The sequence below is a fragment of the Nycticebus coucang genome, chromosome 24, assembly GCF_027406575.1.
Source record: "Nycticebus coucang isolate mNycCou1 chromosome 24, mNycCou1.pri, whole genome shotgun sequence".
NCBI lineage: Eukaryota > Metazoa > Chordata > Mammalia > Primates > Lorisidae > Nycticebus > Nycticebus coucang.
This window is the reverse complement of record NC_069803.1, coordinates 11,997,641-12,020,229: the sequence shown is the minus strand read 5'-3', so window position 1 is coordinate 12,020,229 and position 22,589 is coordinate 11,997,641. Positions and strand designations below refer to the sequence as shown.

The window sequence follows — 22,589 nt, the reverse complement described above, 5'->3', positions numbered from 1 at the left end:
GCAACAAAGTGAGACTCTGTCTCTTAAAAAAAAAAAAAAATTCTTTGGCAAGTTAGGTCATATCATTTGTGTTCTTTTGCTTTCAATAAAGTTGCAGGGGGGCCTAACGGAACTGTCAAATGATGGATGTGTGATGATAAAATCACTAAGTGGCTTTTGGTGTAAGATTCTGACATCATAAAACTTCCATTAGAATTAACTTACTTATGTGAACATTTACTTCTCAGCATTAAAACCTTCAAAAATAGGAACACATTTGGTACCAAATTCCATTTCATTGTATCAATAATATACATTTCCAAATATAAGAACTATTAAAGGAAGAATATAGACAGCTCCATTCATTTCATTAAAGAATGGATTTCTGGGCTCAGCACCCATAACTCAGTGGTTAAGGCACTGGTGGGTTCGAACCTGGCCGGGGCCTGCTAAACAATGACAACTACAACAAAAAAATAGCCAGGCATTGTGGTGGGCACCTGTAGTCCCAGCTACTTGGGAGGCTGAGGCAAGAGCTTGAGGTTGCTAGGAGCTGTGATGTCTTGGCATTCTACCCAGGGCAACATAATGAGACTCTGTCTCAAAAAAAAAAAAAAAAGAATGGATTTCTGCTGCAAAATCTTAATTTATGTATGTTATTCTAATCAATTGTGCATTTATTATAAAAATAACTCAAACCAGAAAATATTTTTAACAATTGAAGCCTTACAGTCATAAGAAAAACATTTAAATTTCAATTTATTTACATATTATTGTGGCACAGAAGTCTGATAATTAGAAATTCAAGAGCAGGGCAGCACCTGTGGCTCAAAGGGGCAGGGCACCGGCCCCATATGCCGGAGGTCACGGGTTCAAGCCCAGCCCCGGCCAAAAACTGCAAAAAAAAAAAAAAAAAAAAGAGAAAGAAAGAAATTCAAGGGGAAAACCAGAAAAACATATAAGTTCAAAGAAAAAATAAAGTACTTAATCATTAAAGAAGTTTGTTTTTATATTTTTAAATTAATAATGGCATTTAGATTCTGGTAGGTAAATTTAAAAGTAATATATTTTACTGAGATATTACACTATGCCAGAAATTCCATGGTCCACTAAACTTTTGCTAAAATAATGTAGTTATCAATTTAAACATGTGCAAAGGAATATACAGCTTTTCAAAATTGTCTTAGGGGAAGTGAGTAAAAAAAATCTGAAGATCATTGTTCTAAATAGACAAATTATAAAGAGTCATCTAAATAATGAAGACTATATAACAGAATAGGAAAAATATGACTTTTTTTTTTTTTGTAGAGACAGAGTCTCACTTTATGGCCCTTGGTAGAGTGCCATGGCATCACACAGCTCACAGCAACCTCCAATTCCTGGGCTTAAGCGATTCTCTTGCCTCAGCCTCCCAAGTAGCTGGGACTACAGGCCCCCGCCACAACGCCCAGCTATTTTTTGGTTGCAGTTCAGCCGGGGCCGGGTTTGAACCCGCCACCCTCGGTGTATGGGGCCGGCGCCATAGGCACCGCTGAGCCACAGGCACCGCCCGGAAAAATATGACTCTTGAATGTTAGTCTCCCTCAATAGACAATAACTTCAACATGCATTTTATTTTGGGTATTCCCAACACTAACGCTATAAATAGCACACAGTAGATTTTAATATCTGTTTACCACAGGAAGAAATAGATAAAGGGGATGAAAACGATAAAGATGTAAGTGCCAAAGTGTGTGTGTGTGCATGTATATACATATATATATATTTTTTTTTTTTTTAAAGACAGTCTTACTTTGTCGCCCTCTGCAGAGTGCTGTTGTATCATAGCTCACAGCAACCTCAGACTCTTGAGCTTTAGTGATCCTCTTGCCTCCACCTCCCAAGTAGCTGAGACTACAGGTGCCACAATGCCCAGCTATTTTTTTTTTAAGAGACAGAATCTCACTTTATCACCCTTGGTAGAGTGCTATGACATCACAGCTCACAGCAGCCTCCAACTCCTGGGTTTTAGGCGATTCTCTTGCCTCGGCCTCCCAAGGAGCTGGGACTACAAGCGCCTGCCACAGTGCTTGGCTATTTTTTTTGTTGCAGTTTGGCCAGGGCTGGGTTTGAACCCACCACCCTCGGTATATGGGGCCAGCACCCTACTCATTGAGCCACAGGCGCGGCCCTGCCCAGCTGTTTTTTAGAGACAGTATCTTGCTCTTGCTCAGGCTGGTCTCAAACTCCTGAACTCAGGCAATCCATCTGCCTTGGCTTCCCAAAGTGCTGAGATTATAGGTGCAAGCCCCTGCACCTGGTCTCCAAGTATATTATTTAATAATGGGAAGTTATAAACGATTTATACTAGATATCAAATATAAACCACAGAATTCAGACAAAGCCAGACACATCTCTAAAATTACAAAAGAACACCATTAATCTACTTAAAAACCTGATTTATATTTTAAGCAGTAGATAGATGAAATTAAAATAACAAATACAGTGCTGGTCTTGACTTTTTCAAGAGATGCAAGTAGTAATTAAAGGGGAAGAAGAGGCTGGGCACAGTGGCTCACACCTGTCATCCTAGCACACTAGGAACGTGAGACAGGTGGGTTGCTAGAGCTCAGGAGTTTGAGACCAGCCTCAGCAAAAGCAAGACCCAGTTCTCTACTAAAACAACTAGCCAGTGTTGTAGTGGGCTCCTATAGTCCCAGCTACTGGAGGCTGAGGCAAGACTTTGAGGTTGCTGTGAGATGACGCCAGGGCACTCTACCCAGGGAGACAGAGTGAGAGACACTGTCTCAAAAAAAAAAAAAAGAAAGAAAGAAAGAAAAAATGGGAATAACAGTTTGATAGAAGAAGGGAACAAATTTGAAATTACTTAGCCATCTTAGCTATAAAGGAAATTTCACTTTAATAATTGAAGATTCAAAGTCTTTAGCAAAGCAAAAATCTTAGATGATCAAAACTCGGTATTCAAAAAATATTAAATCTTCTATCAAACGTTAAATTCTAACTCTTTTGTGAGTCAATATTTTACTAAGACCCTCAGTAAATGTCTAATTTTTTTCTCCAAGGTATAAAAAAACTGTCACCACTATCTGCCTTAACTGTGTAGTTTATACTTCTCACATCAACAAAAGCAGTATCCTAAAAAATCATTTGCATCTTCCCACTGGTTTTGCCAGCCCAGAAGATATTAAGAGATGGTTAATAGATAGTTAACAGATGGTATCTACTGCCTGGGCACCAACTCTTATTAAGTTAAATGGTAGGTTTAATTTACATACTTGAATTAATGTAAATTAAATATATGTAGTGGCAGGCATGGGGACTATCCCTGTAATCCTAGAACTCTGCAAGTCCAGGAAAGGAGGATTGTTTGAGGCCAGGAGTTCAGACCAGCCTACGCAAGAGAGAGATCTTGTCTCTACAAAAAAAGAGAAAAATTAGCTGGTGTGGTGGTGCACACCTGTAGTGCCAGCAACTCAGGAGGCTGAGGGAAGAGTATCACTTGAACCCACAAGTTTGAGGTTGCAGCAAGCTATAAGTTGTGATAATTCCACTGCTCTCTAGCCTGGCCAAAAAAGCAAGACCTTGTCTGTCTCAATTAATCAATCCAGATAACTTGCTGAAATGCCAATTTTTTTTTTTTTTTTTTGTAGAGACAGAGTCTCACTTTATCGCTCTCAGTAGAGTGCAATGGCATCACACTGCTCACAGCAACCTCCAACTCCTGGGCTTAAGAGATTTCTCTTGCCTCAGCCTCCCGAATAGCTGGGACTACAGGCGCTCACCACAACCCCTGGCTATTTTTTTTTCTTTTTGGTTGTTGCAGTTTGGCTGGGGCTGGGTTCAAGCCTGCCACCCTCGGTATATGGGGTTGGCACCCTACTTACTGAGCCACAGGCGCCACCCTGCAATGCCAATTTAACATTAAAAGGCTTGATGTATATGGCTCAGCACCCGTAGCACAGTGGTTACGGCGCCAGGCACATGCACCAAAGGTGGCAGGTTCAAACCTGGCCCAACCAGCTAAAACAACAATGACAACTGCAACAACAAGAAAAAACAGCCAGGCATTGTGATGGGCACCTGTAGTCCCAGCTACTTGGGAGGCTGAAGCAAGAGAATCACTGAAGCCCAAGAGTTTGAGATTGCTTTGAGCTGTGACACCATGGCACTCTACGAAGGGTGACATAGCGAGACTCTGTCTGAAAAAAAAAAAAAAGGGCAGCTCCTGTGGCTCAAAGGAGTAGGGCACTGGCCCCATATGCCGGAGGTGGTGGGTTCAAACCCAGCCCCAGCCAAAAACTGCAAAAAAGAAACAAAAAAACTTGATGTATAGGGCAGCGCCTGTGGCTCAGTCGGTAAGGCGCCGGCCCTATATACCAAGGGTGGTGGGTTCAAACCCAGCCCCGGCTGAACTGCAACCAAAAAATAGCTGGGCGTTGTGGTGAGCGCCTATAGTCCCAGCTACTCGGGAGGCTGAGGCAAGAGAATCACTTAAGCCCAGGAGTTGGAGGTTGCTGTGAGCTGTGTGATGCCATGGCACTCTACCGAGGACCATAAAGTGAGACTTTGTCTCTACAAAAAAAAAAAAAAAAAAAAACTTGATGTATAAATGGCATACAATAAGCTACACATGCTGAAAATGTACAAACTGATAAATTTTGACATGAGTATACAAATGTAGCTTTTGTTTATTTGGTTTTTTTGCAGTTTTTGGCCAGGGCTGGGTTTGAACGCGCCACGTCTGGCATATGGGGCCGGCACCCTACTCCTTTGAGCCACAGGCGCTGCCCCAAATGTAGCTTCTGAAAATCCCAATCCCTTTTCCCACTAAGTTAAATAGGACTTTTGTTATTTGAGAAAAGTACTTACCTTCATATAATTCACAATCTTAGCAAGAACTCCAAACTTATATCCAGAGCTTCCTGATAGAGCTTTCAAGTTAAATGATCCATTGCTATGATCTGGAAATAAAGTTCAAAAAACAATTATAACATTTTTGTAATGTATGTAATTATAACTAAAATCATAAAACTAGCTAAGATGAGTTTAACACTGGTAAAAATATTATTTTCTTTCTTTTTAAGAGACAGTCTCACTTTATAGCCCTCTGTAGAGTGCTGTGATGTCACAGCTCACAGCAACCTCCAACTCCTGGGCTTAGCCTCAGCCACCAAGTAGCTGGGACTACAGGTTCCTGCCACAACACCCGGCTATTTTTTCGTTGCAGTTTTGCCGGGACCAGGTTCAAACTCACCACCCTCAGTAATGGGGCCAACGCCCTACCCACTGAGCCACAGCTGCCGCCCCAAAAACATTTCTTCTTTGAATTTTTCATCTAATAAATTCTATCCTATAAAATTTGGGTGAAAAATACAAAATCAGGCGGCGCCTGTGGCTCAGTCAGTAGGGCACCGGCCCCATATACCGAGGGTGGCGGGTTCAAACCCGGCCCCAGCCAAACTGCAACCAAAAAATAGCCGAGTGTTGTGGCGGGCACCTGTAGTCCCAGCTACTTGGGAGGCTGAGGCAAGAGAATCGCTTAAACCCAGGAGTTGGAGGTTGCTGTGAGCTGTGTGAGGCCACGGCACTCTACCGAGGGCCATAAAGTGAGACTCTGTCTCTACAAAAAAAAAAAATAAATAAATAAATAAAAATACAAAATCTTTGAGTGTACATTAAACTACTAATTTCCTAACAGTAGGAACAAACCATAAATAACTTAAAAGGATTGAAGTGCAATTCTTTTTAAAGTACCTTTATCTCCCTCTTACCTGAATTTTGCTTAGACTCCCCCCATAATTAGAAGTACAGCTTATTTAGACATAGGAATAGGCTCGGCGTCTGTAGCTCAAGTGGCTAAGGTACCAGCCACATATACCTGAATCCAGCCTGGGCCTGCCAAACAACAATGACAGCTACAACCACAAAATAGCTGGGCATTGTGGCAGGCACCTGTAGTCCCAGCTACATGGGAGGCTGAGCAACAGAACTGCTTAAGCCCAGGAGTTGGGGGTTGCTGTGAGTTGTGATACCACAGCACTCTACCCTACAACTTAAGGCTCTGTCTCAAAAAAAATAATAAATAGGCTAGGCGCCTGTGGCTCAAGTGGCTAAGGCGCCAGCCACATACACCTGAGATGGGAGGTTCGAACAAACAACAACGGCTGCAACCAAAACAAAGCCGGGCATTGTGGCAAGCACCTGTGGTCCCAGCTACTTGGAAGGCAGAGGCAAGAGACTCGCGTGAGCCCAGGAGTTGGAGGTTGCTGTGAGCTGTGATGCCACAGCACTCTACCCAGGGTGACAGCTTGAGGCTCTGTCTCAAACAAAAAAATAATAAGAATAAGAAATAAATAAATGAATACAGGAATAACACAAACCTCAATCTGACCCATAAGGCTTTTCTAACACTAGGAGTAGATTGCTTCTAAGGGATAAGTTCTATTTTTCACCTATTACATCACTTTCCACTTACCAATTTTAAAAAAGTAAATAAATGGAAATAGGGAAAAAGACATCATAACTATAACGAAGTAAACTTTACAGATAAACTAGAAAATAAAAAGTACAAGCACTGCCACTGCGTAAACATGGATGTTTAAAAAAGGACACAGCATTGCCGAACCACTCTGAGAAACTACCCTCCCCTTCTCAATCTGGTGTGGAAAAACCTGCATAGAGGATCGTTTGCAGGAGGCGCCATAGCTAAACCTGTAATCCTAGCACTCTGGGAGGCAGAGGTAGGATTCCTTGAGCTCAGGAGATCTCATCTCTACTAAAAATAGAAAAATGAGCCAGATGTTGTAGCAGGTATCTATTCTCCCAGCTACTCGGGAGGCTGAGTCAAGAGGATAACTTGAACCCCAAAATTTGACGTTATTGTGAGCTAGGCTGAAGCCATGTCACTCTAGCCTGAGCAACAGACTGAGACTCTGTCTCAAAAAACAAAAAAAGATCATTTGCTTCAGAAGAGCTAAATGCATTCCATTAGGCATAAGCAGAAAGTGTAAAAGATCCACCATAAATACTATCATAGAAACACATTTCAGAAATACACATTCTGCATCTTAGCAAAGCATCAAATGAAATATTAAAGTTCCCATGTGACTGATCCATTGGGGGGGGGGGCCCACTAAATAAAAGAGGAAGGGAGAGCCAATCTCAGGCCCAGCTTAGTAATAATAATTTAAACAAAAGATTACATTAGAACAACCACAAGACAAATGTAACAACTGTCAGAGATCCAAAAGAATAGCTTCTAAATGGTAACATAATACTCCTTTGAGATTAGTTAGTGAAAAGTCTTTATTGAGTATGCTATTTTGAGGCTAACATGAAACTTCATATGCAATTTTCCTTTGTGGCTGAAAGGAGAAGGTTGCTGGCCCCATATACCTGAGGTGGCGGGTTCAAACCTGGTCCGGGCCAAAAACTGAAAAAAGAAAAACAAAGCCAGGAGTTGTAGCAGGCTCCTGTAGTTCCAGCTACTCGGCAGGCTGAGGCAAGAGAATCACCTAAGCCCAGGAGTTGGAGGTTGCTGTGAGCTGTGACGCCACTGCACTCTATCGAGGGCAACAAAATGAGACTGTCTTTTTTTTTTTTTCATTTATTTATTTATTTGAGACAGAGCCTCAAGCTGTCACCCTGGGTACAGTGCGTGGCATCACAGCTCACAGCAACCTCAAACTCTGGGGCTTAAGCAATTCTCTTGCCTCTGCCTTCCAAGTAGCTGGGACTACAGGCGCCCACCACAACGCCTGCCTATTTTTTGGTTGCAGCCATCATTATTATTTGGCGGGCCCGGGCTAGATTCGAACCCACCAGCTCAGGTTTATGTGGCTGGCGCCTTAGCCTCTTGAGCCACGGGCACCTAGCAGAGACTCTGTCTCTTAAAAAAGAAAAAAAAAAAACAATGCCTCACAGATACGCTTTCAGATTCACTGTTTCAATTTTATGAAACATCATCCACATAGTTCTTTTTTCCCAAGGTGTTCAGAACACTTGTAATAATAATAGTAACTAACATTTATTGAACAATTATTATCTGCTAAACATCAAGCTAAGCAATTTTCACATTTAATTCCTCCCAAAACTCCTATCTAAGAGGTATCACTGTCCCCATTTAACCATAAGAAATTTCAGGGTAGGCTCGGCGCTCATAGCACAGGGGTTACAGCGCCAGCCACATACATCAGGACTGGTGGGTTGGAAAACAGCCCAGGCAAGCTAAACAACAATGACAACTGCATCAAAAAACAGCTGGGCGCTGTGGCAGGCGCCTGTAGTCCCAGCTACTTGGGAGGCTAAGGCAAGAGAATCGCTTAAGCCCAAGAATTGGAGGTTGCTGTGAGCTGTGATACCACAGTGCTCTACCAAGGGCAACATAGTGAGACTCTGTCTCAAAAAAAGAAAATTCAAGGTAGTTAAGTAGCAGAGTATGGATCCAAATCCATTTAAACCCTGTAATACCTCCCTATATAAGACTCATTAAGTAGGCTTTGCACAGATTATTGGAATATGGAATAAAAACTGGCTGCTCTGTTGAAGTATAGAAATCCAGACTGGGTGTGGTAGCTCATGCCTGTAATCTCAACTCTTTGGGAGGCCAAGGCAGGAGGATCACTTCCGGCCAGAAGTTTAAGATTAGCATGCACAACACAATGAGACCTCATCTCCATAAAAAATTTTAAAATGAACTGGACATGGTGGAGCACACCTGTAGTCCCAGCTACTGGGGAGGCTGAGACACAAGGATCGCTTGAGCCCAAGAGTTCAAGGTCACAGTAATAAGCTATGATTGTGCCAGGGGATTCCAACCTGAACAACAAACAGCAAGACTCTGCCTCTTTAAAAAAATAAAATAAAAGTGGCTTGGCACCTGTGGCTCAAGTGGCTAAGGCGCCAGCCACATAGACCTGAGCTGGCGGTTTCGAATCCAGCCCAGGCCTGCCAAACAATGATGGCTGCAACCAAAAAAAAAAAAAAAAAAATGGCTGGGCGTTGTGGCAGGCGCCTGTAGTCCGAGCTGCTTGGGAGGTTGAAGCAAGAGACTCGCTTGAGCCCAGGAGTTGGAGGTTACTGTGAGTTGTGATGCCATGGCAATCTACCCAGGGCGACAGCTTGAGGTTCTGTCTCAAAAAAAAAAAAAGAAAGAAAGAAAGAAAGAAAAATCAATAAACAATGTTTCCTTGTTTAAATTTAGTAAAATAATATTATGTTTACCCTATACTACCAGTAAACAACTAGAAAGACTATAAAAAAGAGATGACAGTATGTTAGGACAAACATCATACAAATGGTCAACTATGAACCACATATAATTCTGTCTACCATGGGATCTCCCCAGTGTTAGCTCAACTCCAAGCATAATACAGATTCAATAAATATTTGTTGAAAAGGATATCTCCAAGTACTCCTTTATAGCCCCAGAAATTAATGTACCAATTTATCTATAATTTTAAAAATCAAGTCTACACAGCAAGTATTTACCTTGTCCTCTATTGTAACAATCATTCCCATGATTACCACAACTCTAAATAATTCATTATAACTAAAAACATTCTGCTCTAAACAGCCAACTGGAGATGACTTTGCCATTTAAATTTCACAGACTGCTCTTTAAATACAGGAAGCTATTTATCTAATCAAACCCTCTTCCAATGTACACAGCTGAAAACTAATTTTTTTCTCAGAATTTCTCCTTAATCAAATTACCACATGGAAATCATCACTTCTACAGGGCAAAATTTAAACATGGAACAAATAATGAAAGAAAAAGATAAAGAAAAATTAATTCGTGAGATTTTATTCACACTTCCTGGAGGAAATATCAAGCTGGTAAACCACGACTGATTGTTCCCTAGGTTATTACCTCTCCTGACATTATCTTCTAGCCTTAGCACTAAAGTATTCACTGAAGGATCTGAAATTTTTGTAAACACTAAGGAATCATCAATTTCTTGGTAACTCACAAATTCCTATGTAAGAAATAAATGGGGGTGACAGCTGATATCCCAGACAGCTCTTTTCAAGTTTATGAATGATTTACTCTTTAAGGATGGCAGGACTTAATGCAAATGAACAGAGAGGAAACTGTCAGCTGCATTGTAGTTCAACCAATAGAAGCGCAGCTCCATCTTGGCTGTGCACTAGACTGCATTACAAACAGACGATACCATCGCTTCAACAGCATCCTTTCAGACAAGAGGTAGGTTTATATCTTTTTTATATAGTGGTACATGTCCTTATGATATAATAGGAAAATATTTTACCATGAAAAATCAACCAGAAAGCTTTGTTCCTACTAAATACCCCCCAAAAGCAATGTGTTCATTTCATTGCTTGGTAGAATTTTATGAAAATATGAAGACTGCTTTGTGCTGTCTGATAAGCACTCTTACCATCTGTGCCTTAATGGAAAATTCATTACATTTTATATGAAGCTGATCTATATCCAGATCTTGGAGTAAACCATAGGCATTTGAGATGTTAACTGGTTATTTGCTGATTTCATTTTCTCTGAATGATTTCATTTCAGCAGTTTGGTCTGTCTCAACAAAGGATTTTTCTTAAAGAAAAATCTAGACTAAAAGCGAATCCTGGACTAAAGCTTTCTGATCCTATGTGCAAATAATACTGGCTGGTAAAAAGCAGTTACTTGTAAGAAAGTTTGTTGTATTTTTAACAAATATGAGAAAATAGTTCAAAATTATTTTACTTGCCTTCCACTGTGAATGCAAAAAATGTCATGAAATCAGCACAATTGTGATTTTTATATATAAAAACAAAAAGACCATAAAAGGTATCATCATGTGGGCTGCATTAAACTATAAACAAAGAGATAATTTATAAAGCTTCAGATTTCCCTAACATCCTTATTAAAATAATTCCTCACAGTGAAATTTATTTTACTATAATATACACGTCATACTATTAAATGAAAACCTTTTCAAATAATCTTTCATTTTCAATAAGCCACAAAATATTATAGCACTTAAATATAATGTTGAAGTTATTTACTGATCCTCAAAATAAATTCAGAGTAAGTCATTTTGATAAATGACATTTTAAACTAAAAACATGTCCTAAGAGGATTTGGTTAAAGGACGAGGGCACAGCACCTTTCTAGATTATAAAATTATCTTCATGGCTCAGAGCAACTGTTCATGTCTAATAAAAACTAGCATCAACTGCAGACCAAATTTCTAAGTTTATAGTATTCAAGCATGAAAATGCTAGAGCTCCAGGTTACTATCCTAACCTAAAGATTAACTTATGCCCTTTTACCTCACTGGTAAGTTTATTTAATCTTTGAAGGTTTAGGGGTTTTTTACCTCATAATTTCTATTCCTTCTATTTCTTAGTCAGCTTTCAGGTAGCATGAGCAAAGTATCCCTTACAAAACCCAAAGGCTGCTGTAACAAGACATTAGATCTTTCCAGGTTCTGCACAACAGAGTTAATTATCTAGAAACTATTCCTGATAGCTATACAAAGTACAGGAGCTCGCAACGAAAGTCTCAGATAAAATAATTTTCTCAAATACAAGTTAGCTTACAACTCAAATTTCAGGTAAATTGTAAACAGAAACCCCTACTACCCAGAATTTTTTTTTTTTTTTTCTGAAACAGAGTCTCAAACTGTCGCCCTGGGTAGAGTGCCATGTGTCACAGCTCACAGAAACCTCAAACTCTTGGGCTTAATCGATTCTCTTTCCTCAGCCTCCCAAGTAGCTAGGACTACCAGCACCCGCCACAACGCCAAACTATTTTTTGGTCACAGTTGTCATTGCTGTTTGGCAGGTCTGGGCTGGATTCAAACCCACCAGCTCCAATGTATGTGGCTGGCACGCTAGCCACTGAGCTACTGGTGCCAAGCCTATCCAGAATGTTTTAACATTCTATCATCAGTCTACATTTTACTTGTAATATATCCATAGTTAACATAAACGAAGGCTCACTGCTGTGTCACCAAAATGACTAGAGGCAAAGCCTGTCTTAGTTCCAGAGTCTAAATTGAGTAAATTGCTCTATATTTAAAGGCTATCATGAGTAACTGATCATATTTCAAAATTATAGGTTTAAAGGCACTAGAGAATTAAATTCAAAGGCTTTTTCCATAAATAGAACAAAAATATAATTTTATTCTGATCTGGCAATCCAAGGTTCCAAAACAAATCCCATCCCCATAAATATTCCACTGGGCCTTTTGAAATGGGAGGGAATATATCAAAAATAACACGAAATAAAACAATTTAAAAATGTACACTTTAGGACGGCACCTATGGGTCAGTGAGTAGGGCACCGGCCCCATATATTGAGGGTGGCGGGTTCAAACCCAGCTCTGGCCAAACTGCAACAAAAAAATAGCAGGTGTTGTGGCAGGCGCCTGTAGTCCCAACTACTCGGGAGGCTGAGGCAAGAGAATCACCTAAGCCCAAGAGCTGGAGGTTGCTGTGAGCTGTGACGCCAGAGCACTCTACCCAGGGTGACAAAGTGAGACTCTGTCTCTTTAAAAAAAAAAAAAAATACACTTTAAAAATTATGTTATTCACTTTAAAGATCCCCATTCCTATAACCGAAATTTCACAATGAGTTGGAGAAAGATCGAGAACAGTACAACAGACTGTTTACTTTTATTTTTACCATTTTCTCTTGCTCTTTATAAGGCATGTTTACAGCATTTACTTGATATAACATATTTTAATTTCAAAACTACAGTTTTAGAACAGGAGAAAATCCTAATGGTGTATGTCATTCCACATGACTAATTACACCTAATCAAAGAAAAATTTAATCTTTACCCTAAATTCAACACAAAATATTATCAGAGCTCTACTATACTTTTATCTTTTTTTTATTTTTATTTATTTATTTATTTTTTTTGTAGAGACAGAGTCTCACTTTATGGCCCTCGGTAGAGTGCCATGGCATCACACAGCTCACAGCAACCTCCAACTCCTGGGCTTAAGTGATTCTCTTGCCTCAGCCTCCCGAGTAGCTGGGACTACAGGCGCCCGCCACAACGCCCAGCTATTTTTTGGTTGCAGTTCAGCCGGGGCCGGGTTTGAACCCGCCACCCTCGGTATATGGGGCCAGCGCCTTACTGACTGAGCCACAGGCGCTGCCCATCTTTTTTTTATTTTTTTTGCAGTTTTGGCCAGGGCCGGGCTTGATCCTGCCACCCCTGGTATATGGGGCCGGCGCCCCACTCCTTGAGCTATAGGCGCCGCCCTCTACCGTACTTTTAAAGAATAAATTTCGTTAAATTTAAGGTAGAAAACAAGTCTATATTACAGAGTTTACTTTTTATTCACATATGCCCAGAAGCTAGCTAAAGCATGAATGTTTTGAGGTGCTCATCAGTTACCAATACACTCACGGGGGCAAATTGTCACCACTTACAATATAACCTTTACACATACACTTTCTTAGTGACCTAAAGCACACAAGTGCTTTTGGTGGTAGCATGCATTGATATCCACAGTCATTGCTGGAAGCATAATTATCATAAGTATTTTTATATGTGAATAAATTGGTACACAGACTAATCAAAATGACAGTTGTTTACTAATTCTAATTTTAATTTTTTAGACTCCAGAAAACTCAAATGTAGTAAATAGATTTATAACATAATAAACTTAAAAGCCAAAGACTAGGAATAGTACTTTTTATTTTTCCCTTTAAAATAGACTATGTGTTTTGGTTTTAAATAAGTGATATATTCAAATGGTTCAAAAACCAAAAAAATATAAGAAGGTATACATTGAGAAGCATCACACATATCCTTGTGCCCCCACTCTCTTCCCTACTCATTTCCACAACCTATTGTGATTAATTTCTTTTTTTTTTTTTTTTTGTAGAGACAGAGTCTCACTTTATGGCCCTCTGTAGAGTGCCGTGGCCTCACACAGCTCACAGCAACCTCCAACTCCTGGGCTTAAGCGATTCTCTTGCCTCAGCTTCCCAAGGAGCTGGGACTACAGGCGCCCACCACAACGCCCCGCTATTTTTTGGTTGCAGTTTGGCCAGGGCCGGGTTTGAACCCACCACCCTCAGTATATGGGGCCGGTGCCTTACCGACTGAGCCACATGCGCCGCCCTATTGTGATTAATTTCTTATAGATGCTGCCAAGATTTTTGTGCAGATTCAAGCAAATATCATTTCCCTTTTTCCTATGTGTGTTTACACAATCCTGGACCTTGTTCCTTTCATTTTACTTATCCTAAAAAATGTTTCCTTATCACTACACAGTTACCTATGATTCAATTATGTGGATATACTATATTAATTTAACCAGAAGAAACTATTCTTAAATACAACTTAAACTCAAATAATTGAAATTAATTATGTTTCTAGATGTCTGACTTGATGGTGGCCTTTTTTTCTCTTTCTCATTCTCTATTATTTTAGAGGCAAGAGGACCTGAAAATATTTTACATAGTTCATTTGTACCTCAAAAGTAAATAGAATATGAGATTTATTTTGGGGTGTGTGGGGGTTTTGTTTTTGTTTTTTGAGATAGAGTCTTACTCTGTCGCCCTGGGTAGAGTGCTGTGGCATCATTCACAGCAACCTCAAACTCTTGGGCTTGAGCAATCCTCTTGCCTTGCCTCCTGAGTAGCAGGGACTATAGGCGCCAGCCACTAAGCTGGGCTAGTTTTTCTATTTTTTTTTTTTTTTTTTTTTTGTAGAGACAGTCTCACTTTATGGCCCTCTGTAGAATGCCGTGGCCTCACACAGCTCATGGCCACCTCCAACTCCTGGGCTTAAGCGATTCTCTTGCCTCAGCCTCCCGAGCAGCTGGGTCTACAGGCGCCCGCCACAACGCCCGGCTATTTTTTGGTTGCAGTTTAGCCGGGGCCGGGTTTGAACCCGCCACCCTCAGTATATGGGGCCGGCGCCTTACCAACTGAGCCACAGGTGCCGCCCCTAGTTTTTCTACTTTTAATAGAGACAGGGTCTCACACGTTCTTGCTTAGGCTAGTCTTGAACTCCTGAGCTCAGGCAACTGACCTGCTTTGGCATACCGGAGTGCTAGGATTACAGGTGTGAGTCACTGCATCTGGCCATATATGAGATTTCTTAAACCAACTTTCTTTTTTTTTTTTTTTTTGTAGAGACAGAGTCTCACTGTACCGCCCTCGGGTAGAGTGCCGTGGCGTCACACGGCTCACAGCAACCTCTAACTCTTGGGCTTACGCGATTCTCTTGCCTCAGCCTCCCGAGCAGCTGGGACTACAGGCGCCCGCCACAACGCCCGGCTATTTTTTTGTTACAGTTTGGCGGGGGCTGGGCCTGAACCCGCCACCCTCCGCATATGGGGCCGGCGCCCTACTCACTGAGCCACAGGCGCCGCCCAAACCAACTTTCTAATCATTCTAAAATTTCATTTTGAGGGCAGTGCCTGTGGCTCAGTGGGTAGGGTGCCAACCCTATATATCAAGGGTGGTGGGTTCGAACCTGGCCACAGACAAATTGCAACAAAAAATAGCGGGGTGTTCTGGCAGGCACCTGTAGTCCCAGCTACTTGGGAGGCTGAGGCAACAGAATCAGCTAAACCCAGGAGTTGGAGGTTGCTGTGAGCTGTGATGCCACAGAACTCTACCAAGGACAATAAAGTGAGACTCTGTCTCTAAAAAAAAAAAAAAGTTTCATTTTGAAATGGTAACTTATATTACGAGTCTTTACAACTTCTCAAAAGTCAATACAAACAACAAAAAAGGCCAACTCATAATAAATTAAAATACAAAGTAATCATTTCAGTATAATTTCAACTAAGTGTAAGTTTTAGATTTATGTAGCCAATTTCTAGGAGAAAAGGAAAAAAATAAAAGTTTATTATGTCAGGGAGATAATATGGGAAGTAAAACATCTAATTTTTATTTACGTAAAATTGTTATAATGATGTTTCTGAAATCAACAGTGAAATATCACTTTAAATTAAGTTTATTAATAAGGTAAATTAAACTACTTTGAGAGGCATAATGTAGAAACTGTTCGCTCTACTCTTTTCTCTCGTTATCTTTGTTCCCCTTGCAGTTACTTCTAAGGCCAGGTTTAGAAGCAAAATCTCCAAAAGATTCAAACCTTCTCAGATTTATAAAGGGATCAACCAGAAAGGCCTTAACAGAAAGTCTAATGAACAGTTTCATAAATGCCAGAAAGGTCCTAAGTTAGCCCAGGTAAAACTAGCACACCATCAAGTGATTCTTCCTGCTTTACCCACACAAGTGGCACTGTCCTCTATTTCCCAAAGGTCCAACTCTTCCTCTGCTCTTTAAAAAGAACCTGAAACTCATTTAGACTTAAGTATAATAAAAATAACTATAGTAATGTATGTTACCCCTCACAGGAATAACTGCATTTTGGTAGCCCTAAAAATCTTAGAGGAGCTCCAAAACAGAACACTTTTAAGGCATTTAGGTGTATGCATGTCACTATTAGGGAGGCTGAGTCAAAAAGGACCTTTTTTCTCCATTTAAATAAGTTTCTACAGGGAAGTTTTGTGTGCATGTTGATTAGCATCAAAGGCAGCAAAAATACAGAGGTTGAATGGGGAGCCTATTAGGATACCCACATCACACAACCTCAAGGGGCACCTCTTACATCACATTCTATGTGAATGACACCCCACAACATAATATAAATGTTGCTCCCTGGAAACGTGCAAGGTAACAGCCCTGCTTCTATAAGAATGCCCTCTGAAGAGAAAATACAAGGGATAAAAGCATAATTTTGAAAGGCTGGGTCTGCGGTCACAGCCTGAGATTACTGTAATGTAACGGGAAGTTACCTACGTTCCAGATCATGTATTTTTGTATGACCCTGAACTAAAAGAAGCAATTGACTCAATTACTGCCCATTAGTTTGCTATCTCTCACTTCAAGATGAAGGGTCACCACGCACCATAAAACTGAAGGATTTTTTTTTCTTTTTAATTGAGACAGTCTCAAGCTGTCGCCCTGGGGTAGAGTGCCGTAACGTCACAGCTCACAGCAACCTCAAACTCTTGGGCTTAAGCGATTCTCTTGCCTCAGCCTCCCAAGTAGCTGAGACTATAGGCACCTGCCACGACACCCAGCTATCTTTTTGTTGCAGTTGTCATTGTTGTTGAGCAGGCCCAGCCAGTCAGTCCAGGTGTATGTGGCCGGCGCCCTAACCACTGAACTATGGGTACCAAGCCTGTCCTTGCTATTTTAATCTCTATACTTGGGGAGGATCAGTAGCAGAGGATCAGGCAGACTCAAAAACATCCCACAATCAATATGAAAAATCCATTTGTACGCAAGTTGGTAACCATGTTTCACTGTGGAGCCAGGAGAAGATTCTGTACAACTACTTTGCCAAGAAAATGAGAGGTTGAGAGCACGATGTGGCTCTCATGCTTTCCAAATTGCATCGGGAGTGAAGTCTTAGCCCCCTTTTGCCTCAGTTTCCTTGCAAGGTTATTTTGAGGCTGCAATGTCTTAATTCACAGGAGGTGTATGTGGAGATTCATTATACTGTCATACTTTTATACCACCATGAAGTTTTCTTTAAATGGAACATAACCTCACATGTAAGGTAGCGCCAGAATTTATAATTTGGTACACAGTACGTAATCAAAAGACATCTGCTATAAGAATGAAAGAAATTTATGTACTCTCATTCTGACATTTAAAAAATAAAATTTTTCTAAAAGGAAAAGCATACAAAATAACAAGATAACAATCAATGAATTAAGGGAGTTATGTTTTTCCTATTATTTTCAAAATTTTCTTAGTATACAGGTATAATTTTTTTAATTAAGCTTTTAAAAACATTTTTAAAAGACCAAGATAGGGCGGCGCCTGTGGCTCAGTGGGTAGAGCACCGGCCCCATATACGGAGAGTGGCGGGTTCAAACCCGGCCCGGCCAAACTGCAACAAAAAATAGCTAGGCACTGGGGCAGGCGCCTGTAGTCCCAGCTACTTGGGAGGTTGAGGCAAGAGAATCGCCTAAACCCAGGAGCTGGAGGTTGTGACGCCACCGAGGGCAATAAAGTAAGACTCTGTCTCTAAAAAAAAAATAAAGAAAGAAATAAAAATAAAATAAAAGACCAAGATAGATCAAATGTGGTGGCTCACACCTACTACTCTAACACTCTGGGAGGTAGAGGTAGGTGGATTGCTTGAGCTAAGGAATTCAAGACCTAAGCAAGAGCAAGATCCTGTCTCTACTAAAAACAGAAAAACCAGCCAGGCATTGTGGCAGGCACCTGTAATCCCACTTACTCGGGAAGCTGAGGCAGGAGGATTGCTTGACTCCAGGAGTTTCAGGTTACTGTGAGTTGACTCTATGGCACTCTACCCAAAGTAATAGAGGGAGACTCTGTCTCAAAAAAATAAATAAAATATGGGTGGCGCCTGTGGCTCAGTCAGTAAGGCCCGGCCCCATATACGGAGGGTGGCGGGTTCAAACCCGGCCCGGCCAAACTGCAACCAAAAAAATAGCCGGGCGTTGTGGCAGGCGCCTGTAGTCCCAGCTACTCGGGAGGCTGAGGCAAGAGAATCGCTTAAGCCCAGGAGTTGGAGGTTGCTGTAAGCTGTGTGAGGCCACAGCACTCTACCGAGGGCCATAAAGTGAGACTCTGTCTCTACAAAAAAAATAAATAAATAAATAAATAAATAAAATAAAAGATCAAGATAGTTCCATACTACCAAACCTTTAATCCTTACAATTCCATTTAAGGCCTAACAAGTACTAGGTAAACAAAAGCAAAACTCATGCAAGAATATTGAAACTTTAACTCATTAGCTTATTTTGGGAAATGGAACAATAATTTAATAATTGATACTTCTGGGAGTGTTGAACTTGTCTGTTTTTTTAAATATTAATATGCATGAGTCGCTTAGGTACATGAAACATTTAAAACCATCTTCTACATAACAAACAATACCAAGATTAAAATCTCTTCATAGCGTTGTGGCGGGCGCCTGTAGTCCCAGCTACTCGGGAGGCTGAGGCAAGAGAATCGCTTAAGCCCAGGAGTTGGAGGTTGCTGTGAGCTGTGTGATGCCACGGCCCTCTACCGAGGGCCATAAAGTGAGACTCTGTCTCTACAAAAAAAAAAAATCTCTTCATAGGCAACTTTAACTTAAAATTTTATTATCCTCATTCTGATAATTGTCATAATTTGGCTTTTCTTTCTCTACTGTTTTCCATTCAGCCACTATTTCCTGCTTCAGAGCATCTGTCATGCAAGTTTAAAGGAGCAGAAATAAGAGACAGAAATACACTGAACCAAAAGGTGAGAAGAATCCACACGGGTAATGACAAATGCTTTTCCAGGTGCAGTTTATTTATTTTTTTTCTTAAATTGAGAGAGTCTCACTTTGTCGCCCTAAGTAGAGTCCCGGGGCGTCTTACCTCACAGCAACCTCAAACTCTTGGGCTCAAATGATTCTCTTGTCTCAGCTTCCCTAGTAGGTGGGACTACAGGTGCCAGCCACGACACCCAGCTATTTTTTCAAGATGAAGTCTCGTGAGACCGGCACAGGCTGGTCTTGAACCCATGAGCTCAGGCAATCCACCCGCCTCAGCCTCCCCAGTGCTAGGATTACAGGCGTGAGTCACTGTGGCCGGCTCCAGAGGCAGTTTGAAGAACAAACAAGATTGCTGGTAGATAACAGCTCAAAGACTACTGCTTTAGTCATATTTTAAACCAATTCAGTTCACTTTCCATCTTCCCTTGGCAGTTAATTTCTGTATATGAATCTTCAGTACACATACATCTAATACATAACATACACACATTAAAAAGAAACAATAGAATGTGGCTTACAGAGAACAGTGGGTAGATACACAAAAAATTCAAAACATACCATTCAGACAGGGGTCAGGCACAGTGGCTTACGCCTATAATCCCAGCATTTGGGAGGCCAAGACGAGTGGATCGCCTGAGCTCAAGGATTCAAGATCAGCCTGAGCCAGAGTGAGATCCTGTCTCTAAAAAATAGCGGGGTATTGGGCGGCGCATATGGCTCAAGGAGTAGGGCACCGGCCCCATATACCGGAGGTGGTGGGTTCAAACCCGGCCCCAGCAAAAAACTGAAAAAAAAAAAAAAAAAAAAAAAAGCCAGGTATTGTGGCAGGCACCTGTAATCCCAGTTACTTGGGAGACAGAGGTAAGAGAATCAGTTAAGCCCAAGAGTTTAAGGCTGCTGTGAGCTGTGACAACCACGGCATTCTACCAAGGGTGACAAAGTGAGACTGTCTCAAAAAAAAAAAAAAAAATCAGACGTTAATTAAGGAAGATTCCTATTCCCTACAGAAATTCATTAAGAAATCTTGCCTGGGGGCGGCGCCTATAGCTCAATGGGTAGGATGCCAGCCACATGCAACAGGGCTGGTGGGTTCAAACCCAGCCCCGGCCTGCTAAAAAAAAAAAAAAAATAGCTGGATGTTGTGGTAGGTGCCTGTAGTGCAAGCTACTTGCAAGAGAATAGCGTAAGCCCAAGAGTTAGAGGTTGCTGTGAGCTATGACACCATAGCACTCTACCAAGGGCAACAAAGTGAGACTGTCTCAATAAATAAATAAATAAAAAGAAGGCTTGGCGTCTGTGGCTCAAGTAGCTAAGGCGCCAGCCACATATACCTGAGCTGGCAGGTTCAAATCCAGCCTTGGCCCACCAAACGACGACGGCTGCAACCAAAAAAAGCCAGGTGTTGTGGCAGGCACCTGTAGTCCCAGCTACTTGCGAGGCGGAGGCAGGAGAATCACTTGAGCCCAGGACTTGGAGGTTGCTGTGAGCTCTGATTCCACAGCACTCCACCCAGGGCGACAGGGTAAGGCCCTGTCTCAAAAAAAAAAAAAAAAAGAAAGAAAGAAAAGAAATCTTGGCTGGGCGAGGTGGCTCACATTCTGGGAGACCAAGCTGGGAGGATCACTTCAACTCAGGAGTTTGAGACCAGCCTGAGCAACATAGTGAGACCCCATCTCTACTAAAAATAGAAAATATAAGGGCTGGTGCCTGTGGCTCAAAGGAGTAGGGCGCTGGCCCCATAGGCCGGAGGTGGCAGATTCAAACCCAGCCCTAGCCAAAAACTGCAAAAAAAAAAAAAAAAGAAAGAAAGGAAAAAAAAGAAAAAATTAATTTGGCATTGTGGCAGGCACCTGTAGTCCCAACTACTTGGGAGGCTGAATCAGGATAATCACTTGAACCCAGGAGTTTGAGGTTGTTGTTAACGAGGCTGACGCCATGGTACTCTAGCCTAGGGTAACAGTGAAACCCTGATACTTGAATAGACAAGTCTGTAGTTTGTCTACTACATACTGTAGACAAGTATGTAACTACTTATTTTCTACCTTTTTTATAGATTCAGAAGAGCAATATAAGAAGTGGAATCCCTAAGAATGGCTTCCAGCTACTGGAATGAAACCACTACCTCTGTTTACCAGTACCTTGGTTTTCAAGTTCAAAAAATTTACCCTTTCCATGATAATTGGAACACTGCCTGCTTTGTCATCCTGCTTGTATTTATATTTACAGTGGTGTCCTTAGTGGTTCTGGCTTTCCTTTATGAAGTACTTGACTGCTGCTGCTGTGTAAAAAACAAAACCGTGAAAGATTTAAAAAATGAACCGAACCCTCTTAGAAGTATGATGGACAACATCAGAAAACGTGAAACTGAAGTGGTCTAGCCTTCTACAGAAGATGAACAAAATCTTTTGAGAGTGGTTCGACCTCATCTGAGAAAAAAAAAAATCTGACACCAACTGTCATTACAAAACTGATTCTGGCAATGAATAGTTAAAAGATTTCTAGTAAAAGAGAAAAACAAGTATGCACTGTTTGTGTGTGTATCCCTTTCATTAAATATACAGTAAAACTTCATAAATGTGAATTTACCAATCTATTTAATATGACACTTCAAAAACTAGAGAACAGATTTTTATTATTCAATACTGAGCAGCAAAACACAAAGTTAATGATGCTAAGATTTATATCTAAACAATTCATGTAGACTAAATAATGTTTTGGTAACAAACATGCTTTTCTGGGGGGACAGAATCTTACTGTGTCACTCTGGGTAAAGCGCCATGGCGTCATAGCTCACAGCAACCTCAAACTGCTGGGCTTGAGCAATCCTCTTGCCTCCGCCTCCCAAGTAGCTGGGACTACAGGCATGTGCCACTATACCGGCTAATTTTTCTATTTTTAGTAGAGATGAGATCTTGCTCTTGCTCGAGTTGGTCTCAAACTCCTGAGCTTATAAACAATTCACCTGCCTAGGCCTCCCAGCGCTAGGATTACAGGCATGTGCTACCACGCCTAGCCAACAAACATGCTATTTAAAATGTGTTTCTATATCTAAAGTAAAATACTTCCACTAATACATAAGGTCCCTATTTATTAAAAAGTATTACTTTCTAGGGTGGCGCCTGTGGCTCAGTGAGTAGGGCGCCGGCCCCATATGCTGAGGGTGGTGAGTTCAAACCCAGCCCCGGCCAAACTGCAACAATAAAAAAATAGCCGGGCGTTGTGGCGGGCGCCTGTAGTCCCAGCTGCTCGGGAGGCTGAGGCACGAGAATCACATAAGCCCAAGAGCTGGAGGTTGCTGTGAGCCGTGTGACGCCACGGCACTCT

At 41.3% G+C, this 22,589-nt stretch overlaps 2 protein-coding genes across 3 annotated transcripts in view; one reads left to right on the top strand and one right to left on the bottom strand.

Moving 5' to 3' along the window:
* Positions 1–22,589, bottom strand: part of GTF2E2 (general transcription factor IIE subunit 2) — a 90,474-nt gene that overhangs the window by 55,049 nt on the left and 12,836 nt on the right. For both annotated transcript variants that reach the window (XM_053578765.1, XM_053578764.1), the window contains exon 3: positions 4,849–4,940. In XM_053578765.1, the coding sequence (XP_053434740.1) occupies positions 4,849–4,940 (92 nt within the window). The remainder of the gene's footprint in view (positions 1–4,848; positions 4,941–22,589) is intronic.
* Positions 10,118–21,836, top strand: SMIM18 (small integral membrane protein 18). The gene is made up of 3 exons (XM_053578766.1): positions 10,118–10,186; positions 19,169–19,249; positions 21,319–21,836. The coding sequence occupies exon 3, from the start codon at positions 21,356–21,358 to the stop codon at positions 21,641–21,643; it is 288 nt and encodes a 95-aa protein (XP_053434741.1). The 5' UTR covers positions 10,118–10,186; positions 19,169–19,249; positions 21,319–21,355; the 3' UTR covers positions 21,644–21,836.